The 11078-nt window shown below is 43.0% G+C and overlaps 1 protein-coding gene across 1 annotated transcript; it reads right to left on the bottom strand.

The window, feature by feature from the left end:
* Window positions 1-6087: 6087 nt before the first annotated feature.
* On the bottom strand, window positions 6088-9057 carry LOC136628789 (proteinase-activated receptor 1-like). Its single transcript, XM_066604888.1, has 2 exons — window positions 8985-9057; window positions 6088-7094 (listed from the first exon to the last, which is right to left on the bottom strand). Exons 1-2 carry the CDS (start codon window positions 9055-9057, stop codon window positions 6088-6090), a joined length of 1080 nt encoding a protein of 359 aa, XP_066460985.1.
* Between the last annotated feature and the right edge of the window lie 2021 nt (window positions 9058-11078).

Here is an 11078-nt window from a genome sequence, read left to right as displayed (position 1 = left end):
TTATTATTTACATTATTTTATTATATTATAAATATGGCAAAAGGTTTTTTTTTTAAGTTTTAGCACTTTTTTTTAAATAAGAGCAACTTTATTGATCTTATTTTTACTTTTTCTTTTAAGTCCCTTGAGGGGACAACAACTTGCGATTCTTTGATTACTCCTGCAGTATGATGTAATGCAAATAGCATTACATCATATTGTTATCGGGCAGGCAGTCTATCAAGCCACTGCATGGGCATGGCTTAATAGGCATTCTGCCATCATGGCCCTGGGGCTTTTCCCCCAGCTGACATGACACCTACACGGCTCCCTGCGATCTCCTCGCAGGGGGCCGAACAGGACCCCCGAATATCGTTCATGGGATTGAAATGCCGCTGTCAGAATTGAAAGCAATTGGATGCTGGCAACCCCCGCAGTGATTTTCATGGAAGGGCTTTAAATATAAGCCCTTCCCTGAAAATCATTCCTAGCTGTAGTAAAAAATAAAAAAAAATATATGCTTACCTCTCTGCCAGGGCTCTGGCGGTTTTAGCTGCTTGGTCTCCAGCACTGTAATGAACTTCTTTTTCCACAGCAGGGATTTAAAATCTCCACCTGCTGAAAGGGCTGTAACCTGATTGGCAGAGCAATCACAGGCAGCATTCAGCCATTCATTGAATGAGAGCTGAGCGTTGCCTGTAATTGGTCACAGCACTCAGTCAATCACAGGCAGCGCTCTGACATTCATTGAATTCAATAAATGGCCACATGCTGTCTTTGATTAGCTGAGCGCTGTGACCAATCATAGGCAGCGCTCAATCCCTGCCTGCTGAAAGAGCTTCAGAGCAGTGCAGGGGAACCAAGCGGCTAGACGCGCCTGAGCCCTGGCAGTGGTGGATAAGTGAGTATATATTTTTTTATTTTTTTTGCACATGCTAGGGATAATTTTCAGGGAAGGCCTTATATTTAAAGCCCTTCCCCGAAAATCACTGCAGAGGTTGCTGGCAGGCCATTGCATCCAATGGGGCGGACAGCAGCAGCGGCCCCATTGAAAGCAATGGCAGAACATCGTGATCCTCTGTCACAGCTGTGACAGCTGTCGCAGGGGATTCTTTACTACCCGTGAGGAGTGCCATCATTACCGAACGCTGTGACAGTACTGTCACAGTGTTCAGTGATGAGGGGACTCCCCATGGGGAATATTGATGCGCAGCACGGACCTATGGTGCACACATGTCCTATGTTTTGCAGGTGCGTGCACGCCTGTAAAACACGGACATGTGAACACATCATAGGAAATTAATGGTTCTAATAGAATAGCAGTTTTGTGTGCGCATATGTGCGTGCGTAAACACGCTCGTCTGAACAAGGCCTTAGTACGATTATGTCATACCAAATTGATATAGGGGTTTTTTTTGCAACCTTTTCACACACATTTTTTGTCAATGGTGCTGTGTAAGGGTTTTTTTTTGTAATTTTTGGGGGGGATGAGTTGTACCTTTTAATGGTACCATTTGTTAATCCATGTAATGTTTTGATCATTTTCTATTCCATTTTTTGTAAGGCAAGATAGGAAAAATTAGCTTTTTTTGCCTTGTTTTTTTTAAATTTTTAATGGTGTTCACTGTGCAGCTTAAATAATGTGCTATTTTCTCTGGGTAATTATGAATGCAGCGATACCACGTGTGTTTTTTTACATAGTAAACAGGGGTTTTGCCGTTTTTATTTTTACTATTTTTTTTTTTATATTCTCTTAACTTTTTATTTTTGCCCCACTAAGTGATTTGCATATCACCATATTTTATCATAGTTCCAATACACTACTATACTTCAGTATAGCAGTGTATTATAAAACTTATGAAGTTCAATAGGCCACCGTAACTAGCACGTCCGGAGGCCATATTCAAGGCTCCGGGTGCTATAGCATCAATTTGGGACCCCGTGATTACATTGCAGAGGTCCAATGGGTGAGAGAGGGAGCCCCCTCGTTTGTCAATGTTTTACATGCTACTGTCGAGCTGATAGCAGGGATGGGAGGTTTCTCGAGTCTCCACTGCTTGAGCAGGTGCTAGGCTTGTTATCTAACAGCTGAGCATTTGCTCCCCTTGGCATGGGAGACCCGTCCCAGGCTTCTAATGCAGCTGTCGTAAAAAGGTGATTGCATCCCATTAACGGCCGCCATCAAAACAGATATGAGCGGTCATTAGGGTGTTAAATTAGAGCATTACACATAGACAAAAAACATACAATATACTTGTACAATATATAGACTAAAGTCGTACGTGCATCAGTAACCTGCAATGCGCTTAACAAACTTGAGCACACTCACATTTCTTCTTTGTTTATTCTGTGACTTAGTAAAGTACACATGTCAGGCTGTCTGCTGCCTGATGTCTCTTTATTGTAAGGCTTCGATGCAAAACACAGCTTTACTACAATAGAAAAGTTTAATACAACCGGTAAGCTACAAAGGAGAATGGTTAACCAGTTTCAGAAAACAATAGCGAAATCAGCTGAATGTTATATTATTGTCACATGAACCTGACTAGCACTAACTAGCAATAATGACTCCATAGAATAACAAATTAGTTACAATATCAGCAATGCACACCAGCAATAGAACAGTTAGTACTCCAATAGCAACCAGAAAACTACTAATCACTAATTACTGCAGACAGTCTGTAAATAACCAAAGAACTAGACACAACTAGTGGATTTGCTGCAAATTATTAAGGCAGTAACTGAAAAGTACTAGGCTCTTTTCTGATAACATCTTAGTCCTTTCACTGTGTACTTGAGCTATGAAGTTACTAGTGTCTCTCACAGATCAGTTTTATGTAATGAGAAGGACTGTGTAGCCTCTTATAGTCACTATGCATGTGCACACATTTGGCTTTTCTGGAGACCGGGCCCACTTACAATAAGTGGCTGAGGGAACTCTTAATGTCAACTGACAACTCCTGGACCAAAGAACTGTAGGACGGCTCTGACTTGCTCTCCAGTGGACATTGCTTCCTGCAGCAGTCTCTATAATGGTCCCTATAGCAGCTCTGGCTGCTACGTTGCAGCCTTTGGTAGACAGCGGTCCTCTGGGCCTGCAGCATGGCCTTCTGCAGGCTAATATAGAATCATAGAATGGTGGAGTTGGAAGGGACCTCCAGGGTCATCAGGTCCAAACCCCTGCTCAATGCAGGATTCACTAAATCATCCCAGACAGATATCTCCCCATCGTCTGTTTGAAGACTTCCATTGAAGGAGAACTCCCTACCTCCCATGGCAACCTGTTGTACTCATTGATCACTCTCACTGTCAGATAGTTTTCTCTAATATCTAATTTGTGTATCCTCCCTTTCAGTTTCATCCCATTGCTTCTAGTCTTTCCTTATGCAAATAAGAATAGGGCTGATCCCCCTCCTGAAGGCTGCAGGCTCCAATCCAGCAGCACCTGGTATACACCATCTTGATGCAGCCCTTTCTCTCAAATGGCAGCTCTGTTGCAGTAGTCACACAGCTCCTCTACGTGGAGGCTCCAGCAGCCCCTCTGCTTGCTGCGCTGCACTTGGCTCTCTCTCAGTCCCTAGTAAGTTTTCAGGACCTTGCTGGAGGCAATGAGCTCCATCTGCAGTGCCTACTAAGTTTCAGGACCTTTCTCTGCACTCTGTAAAGGAGAGCAGTGATTTGCCTTTACACACATAATTGCTCCCTAGGATCATTTTGTGTAGAACATTTTCAAGATTGTATTAGGATATGGAATTGTATAATGAAAGTAGAATGAATCAAAATGTATACAGTACAGTGTTTTCAATTATATTCTCAAGTTAAATGAAACACACTCATCCATTTCAATATTGTTTCTGTTTTACTAAAACAGACAATCAGGATAAGGGCTCCCACCCACTGGTGTTTTTTGTTCTTGCGCTGGTAGAGCAAGTGAAAACACTCACCTCGCAGCGCAAGAAAAACGCTGCCATATTTCCAGTGTTTTCAATGGAGCCAGCGGCAGCAGCGCTAGCCCCATTGAAAACATAGGGAAAATACTTTAAATCCCCGGCTGCTCAAAGTGCTGGACAGCAGTGCCTGGGAGCCAGCCAGAGGACGCGTCTGAGTGGCGGAGAGGTGAGTAAAGATGTTTTTTTGGTTTTTTTTTTTCAACCAGCTACGGATGATTTTCAGGGAAGGGCTTATATTTCAAGCCCTTCCCCGAAAATCATGCTGCGGGGGTTGCCACAAAACCACTGCTTTCAATGGGGCTGGCAGCAGCGCCGACCCCATTGAAAGCAATGGGATAGCATCCTGGACTTCTGCCACAGCTGTCACAGCTGTGGCAGAAGTCCGCGGTACTCTCCCTATGTTTTCCATGGGGCTAGCACCACTGCTGCTTGCCAGATTAAAAGCACAGGCGATATCGCAGCGTTTGTTGGGCTTCAAGTGTTTTCACTTGCTCTCGCAGCGCAAAAAAAAAATGCCAGTGGGTGGGAGCCCTAAGGATTGACCCTATATCAGAGCTCTATATTATATTGCTACTGTGCTACATGAGTATATCATAAATGAAGGCAACATGTTTTAATAATATTAATATAATATTAGTATAATAGTAGCAGGGGTGTATTCAGAAATTATGAACATCAACGGACCCCACTGAGAGCTTTGACAAATGTAAATCTTTTTTTAAATTATTATCCGTCTCAATGTTTCAACATACCTTTACAGGGGTTTAAGATCTCGTTTTAACACCTAGATCTCCAAATCCACTGCTTCCCTGCTCATAGCAGATGATAATGATCTGGTGCGTCTACGACCTCCACTAAGGAATGCATAGTGCATACAGATTTATATAGCTATTATTGAGAGCCGTAAGTATCTCTGTGCAGTAAGCTCCCTGTACTAGCATGGAGGCAGAAGAAACATTTCTGATCCAGACACCCTCTCAGCATGGGCTCCATAGCAGTTGCATGGACGATACGCCATTGCATAGCGGTTAGATGGATAAATCCAATGTGTGGAGTTAAATTGTATTGCAAATGACAGAGTACAATGTTATGTATTACTTTTAAGGGTCTTTCTAAGAGTGCAGTTAATCGTTGGAATGAGCGAACAAGTCGTTTACTTTCAAACTTGCCTTCACCCTTGCAGATAATTCTTTATATTTTTTCACCATTTTTCAGCATAGTTTGGTCAGTTCATCATTGGTCTATCAGGGGAGTCTGGAAATTCCCGGGAATGATCGGTGAATGAGAGAATTATTGCTTTTTACATGGAATGATGGGCAAATGATGAGCTTTAGTCCTGCATAAAATAAACGACGAATGATAAGCGAACACATTATTTTTCATCGTTCAGTCATTGGCCATATTTACACTGAACAATTAGCAGCCATATTTGCATGATTCAACGATTATTTGAACGATAATTGTTCGGTTTAAAAGGGTCCTTATTCACATGGTTGGAAAAGAACCTAACAAACCATAGAATTCTGTATAATATGCTACTTTTACTACTTCCAGAATGCAAAATTCTATACTGTACAAGCATCCAACTGAAAACTACATGAAGGAGGAGCATTGGGATGAGAGTAATGGCTGTCAGCTGCTGTTAGCCAATCAGCATTGGTGAAAACATCTGAGTTATTGACTAGCTAGCAGCCGCTGATAGGGTACTCTCAATGCTCCGCCCTTATGTCCTATTCAGTTAGTTGCGCACTAGTCACAGCTGCTGTAATAAATAAAATAGATCTGGTTACTTATATAGCGCCAACTTATTCTGCAGCACTTTCAAGTCATTTATTTATTACCCCCCCCCCCCCCAGCAAGCTAGGTACTCATTTTACCAACCTCAGAAGGATGGAAGGCTGAGTCAACCTTAAGCTGGCTACCTGAACCATGCGTCTTTTACAGGGTAGTGGTCATGCAGTACAGGTTTTATGGTGAAACTGTAGATTCTCCTCCATAGTAAGTAGTCTATTCTGAAAATAAAGAAAACCTGTGCAGTAGTTTGTTGGCATGGACTTGGACATTTGCGTACTGATTGCAACTATTCCAATACCACATTTAGTTTCATATAGTCAGCAAAATTTACATAGCAAATACTTGTAGCCCAGTATGAAACTTTTTACTTAACAAATGAACGTTCTGTACAGGATTGCTTGGGTGTTTGGAGCTGGTGTTCTGTTTGCAGTTTATCGGACATCTTATAGCATAATAGACTAGATACATAATTTCGACACGTAGATGACGCATAGTAATAGATTAAAGGATCAAGACAATTACTTATGCTGCTGATGCAGGCACACAGCATGTATATGAAATATAGAGAATTAGAATATTCATGAAGGGAGTCCAGAACATGTATTAATAAGATGATATTTGTTGGAGCAAAGCAAATTATGAACACAGAAAGGACTATAATGGTTAAGATAATAGCTCTTGTCTTCTTAGAAGAATTCCCAATGTTCTTGGAGCTTTTACTTAAGGTTCGGACAATTTCAGTGTAACAGAAGATGGTAATAATCAACGGAAACAAGAAAAAAATTGTAGAAAAGGTGGTAAAGTAGTACATGTAGAAGTTTAGTTGGTCTTCTAATTCCACCACATCATGGCAAGTTGTAATATTCAGTGATTCTATGTTGGCAGTTTGCTTGTTGAGCAGAAGAGGAGCAGTGCCAGCCATGGATACAAGCCAGATGAAGCCACATACTAGCCATGCGCGTCTCTTTGAGCGCCAGGAAAGAGAACGTATTGGAAACACCACAGCCATGTATCTGTCCACACTCATACTCATCATGAGCAGGATGGAGCAGTACATGTTACAGTAAAATGTCGCAGTGACAATTCGGCACATGCCATCCCCAATCTGCCAATTGTTTCCAGAGAATCTATAAACTATACTGAAAGGCAACACAGCGACAAAGAGCAGATCAGCTGTTGCCAAATTCAGCATATATATTATCGCCGGCATTTTGATCTTTATCTTCAGTCGAAACATTAGAATTGCGATTAGATTTAGAGGCAGAGCGACAATGAACACCACAGCGTAGACCAATGGGACGAACTTGGTCAACCACGGACTGGAAAGGTAGAATTCAACATTATATAGACTGTAATTTAAATATATAGAATCTGAAAATAAGAGAAATCAATGGTTAGGATTTTTAAAAATTACATTGTTTGGATAAGTACTAATATAGGTACAAATGAACCAAAAAAATAGGATCCATTCAGTAAGGATTTCGAACTTAAATGGGCTGTACCAGAATTTTAAGTTATCCCCTATCTATTAAGTAGCTCAGTAAATTGTATTTTTAATGTAAGTTCATTAAATCCTGCCACAGGCAGGGCTTGGGAGACTACAATACATGGCAGACCTGGGAGTCTTCACTAGGCTGCGGGCTGCCATATGATTCCATCCACACTTCATGATCATGCTGCTACTTAGTTTGCCTTGTCAACACTGACTGTGGCTTCAACATTAATTGCCACAATTGGAGCTTGAAACCAGCTAACACCCACTGGATATGGAGCAGGTTTGGCTCTTGAGTTTGCTTCATACACCATCTATGGTTGACTGTCATACATTTACAATGGGTGTACGTTAACAGGTTAAAATGAGTCCATACCTTTTTAACACCGTATTATTTTTATGTCTTGTCATGTGATGTGGGCATTGCCACAAGGTGTTGACTTCCATTCCCTCAATCTTGCACTTATTGCAAGATGTAGCATAAATCACATCGCAATACAGTCCCACACACCCCAAATATATTCACTGCCACAACTAACCTTTATTGAATGCCAGGTCAGACACCTAAGCTGCAATAATATATTGGGGTATGGGAAATCACCGCAGTACAGCAGTCAAAATTAACACTGTTATCAGGGTCTATAGGACTGAACTTATTACAGTTTAAAACTTCAATACAAAAAGGTGCAATGTTTATAGAATGATACAAAAAATAATATAAAAACAACATTCAATACCCCAGAATTTATACAAAAAAAAACATGCAATACATAAAAAAGTAGAAAACCAGTTCTTACTGATTAGATTTGTTAAAATGTGGGTGCAACGAGATACTAACCAAATATGTATTGTGAAGTAGGTATATAAAATCTCCTGGGCTCTGATATTGATCTTTGAGTTGAGCCGTACATTTAACATGTCTCAGCCACACTGAAATAACCCTGCACCTGACCATGTGATAGAGGTAGGCTGAGTACATGCAGGATTACACACTTCCACGGCCATCATTTTTATGCTGGCCAAATTTCATAATAGGAAGATCCTCAAGGGAAACTAAGACCAGTATGTTTCAGTATATAAATGTAGCAATATATAAATATATTAAACACAGCTGTCATAGCTTTGTCATGTCCGAAAAGTATGCACAGACCACAAGGACTAGTATGGAAGTGGGAGACTGGAAACACACCAGAGCAACAGACATAGAGAGGAATGAATCCATCCCTAATCTAAACATGGTCGCACCTGCCTAATAAGTGGAGCACACACCCCAAAAAGGACAACCTTGCGACAGAAACTTGGGGTTACCCTAAAAGACCCTAGACGGAATAAGTTAGTAAGCCAAGCCCCAGAAACAAACTATGTGGGACAGACCCAGAAAAAGAAGGCACACCTGATAGGAAACAGACAGAAAGAGCAGAACAGAAGAAATGTAGGAAGCAATCCAAACTGACAGAGAGCAAATGACCTTACAGAACTCCTCACAGAACAAAACCACTAGCTCTCAAGACAAGTATACAAGAAACACAACTACCGCCTTTTGCTTTCATGAGCCAGTTTACATGGCCAAATAGAGTTACTGACTGACTGTCTGGACTGCCAATTATATCAGCTAGCCAATTAATAGCAAGAAGCTGTTAACTCATTCGCGTCCAGTGCTGAATAACAATTAGTATGTCCTTTCTTGGTGAATCACATGGACCAGAGTTGACACCATGATGTCACTACAGACCCACACCCATGCATCAGCCTTGCCTTGACAAGCTTACTCTGTTGAGCAGATATTGATTTTGGAGGTTCCTGATGTCCTACGAATAGAGATGTGCGAGCGTACTCGGCCATGCCCCTTTTTCGCCCGAGTACCGCGATTTTCGAGTACTTCTGTACTCGGGTGCTGTGGGTGAGTGGGGGGTTGCAGCAGGAAGTGGCGGGGAGAGGGAGAGAGGGCTCCTCCCTGTTACCCGCTGCTACCCCCCGCTCCGCCACGCCTCCCCCCACCCCCCCGGCGCCCCCCGAATCTTTTCACCCAAGTACGGAAGTACTCAAAAATCGCGGTGCTTGATCGAGTAATTACTCGAAACGAGTACGTTCGCTCATCTCTACCTACGAACCCATCGTTTGAACCATAGCAAATGACTGAATTCAGAACCATAGTACTAGCGTTGCCCACAAAATAAAATATACCTGGGAAATCTTAAATCATGATATTTATTTTGTTCTGTATATACAGTACCTCAATGCTCAAAGCTACATTGGTTGCTTAAAAATTATTTTCAGCTTTGCAAGAGGCAAAACGTATTTACTAGAGATGAGCGAACGTACTCGTCCGAGCTTGATATTCGTGCGAATATTAGGGTGTTTGGGATGCTCGTTACTCATAACGAGTACCACACGGTGTTCCGGTTACTTTCAGTTTCCTCTCTGAGACGTTAGCGCTCTTTTCTGGCCAATTGAAAGACAGGGAAGGCATTACAACTTCCCCCTGTGACGTTCAAGCCCTATACCACCCCCCTGCTGTGAGTGGCTGGAAAGATCAGATGTCACCCGAGTATAAAAATCGGCCCCTCCCGCGGCTCGCCACACATGCCTTGTGACTTAGCTGAGGGACAGTGGTATCGTGCTGGAGCTGCTGTAGGGAGAGCGTTAGGAGTTAGTGTAGGCTTCAAGAACCCCAACGGTCCTTCTTAGGGCCACATCTACTAGTGTGCAGTACTGTGTTAGCACAGTATTTTTTATTTTTTTTTCCAAAATTGGATCTGCAGAGCATTGCGCCCTGCAATAGGGACAGAAGTGGGGGTTAGGCAGGGAGAGTGTTAGGAGTTAGTGTAGGCTTCAAGAACCCCAACGGTCCTTTCTAGGGCCACATCTATCCGTGTGCAGTACTGTCCAGGCTGCTGTTAGCAGTGTTGCATATTTTTTTTTTTTCTCAAAACCGGCTGTGCATAGCATTGCACCTGGCATTAATACTACAGGGATAGAATTGTGCAGGCAGGGCCAGAAGACATACATTATTCATTGAATACACGCTGTGTGGGTGTTCCTTGTAAAAAGCAGGGAAAAAATTCTATTTGGCCTGCCTCTGACAGTACTCAGGGCTCTGTGTACGTGTGTGCTGTGCGCTGAACGTTCAGAAAAAATCAGACGCAGTCAGCTACGTTTTACCGCAGGCGTGCGGCAATTTTTTTCCTGCATGGGAAATCCCTGATCTGCTGTAGGTAGCGAATTACTTTGCATCACTGCAGTTCTGGGACAAATTGGCAGGGCCACAACACAGTTATTAAACTTAGTATTCATTGAATACACGCAGTGTGGGGGTTCCTTGTAAAAAGCAGGGAAAAAATTCTATTTGGCCTGCAGGCTTGCGCCAATTTATTTCCTGGCTGTGAAATCACTGGTAATACAGCATGCTGAGGGGTAGGGGTAGGGCTAGAGGACGTGGACGCGGCCGAGGACGCGTAGGCCCAAGTGAGGGTGTGGGCACAGGCCGAGCTCCTGATCCAGGTGTGTCGCAGCCGACTGCTGCGCGATTAGGAGAGAGGCACGTTTCTGGCGTCCCCACATTCATCGCACAATTAATGGGTCCACGCGGGAGACCTTTATTAGAAAATGAGCAGTGTGAGCAGGTCCTGTCCTGGATGGCAGAAAGTGCTTCCAGCAAGCTATCATCCACCCAGAGTTCTGCGCCGTCCAGTGCTGCAAATCCGAATCCTCTGTCTGCTGCTCCTCCTTCCTCCCAGCCTCCTCACTCCACTACAATGACACATGCTCAGGAGCGGGAAGACTCTCAGGAACTGTTCTCGGGCCCCTGCTCAGATTGGGCAGCAGTGGTTCCTCTCCCACCAGAGGAGTTTATCGTCACGGAT

Source organism: Eleutherodactylus coqui, chromosome 5, assembly GCF_035609145.1.
Source record: "Eleutherodactylus coqui strain aEleCoq1 chromosome 5, aEleCoq1.hap1, whole genome shotgun sequence".
Lineage (NCBI taxonomy): Eukaryota > Metazoa > Chordata > Amphibia > Anura > Eleutherodactylidae > Eleutherodactylus > Eleutherodactylus coqui.
The sequence above is the reverse complement of the archived record's forward strand: the minus strand, read 5'-3'. Positions and strand labels throughout refer to the sequence as shown.

What these genes read in the sequence shown, in the direction of transcription:
- LOC136628789 (XM_066604888.1), bottom strand. Translation starts at nt 9,057, where the DNA reads ATGGCCGAGTACGCTCGCACATCTCTATTCGTAGGACATCAGGAACCT. An exon ending in ATCAATATCTGCTCAACAGA is followed by an intron (nt 7,095 to 8,984) that starts GTAAGCTTGTCA and finishes TCTTATTTTCAG; the next exon opens with ATTCTATATATTTAAATTAC.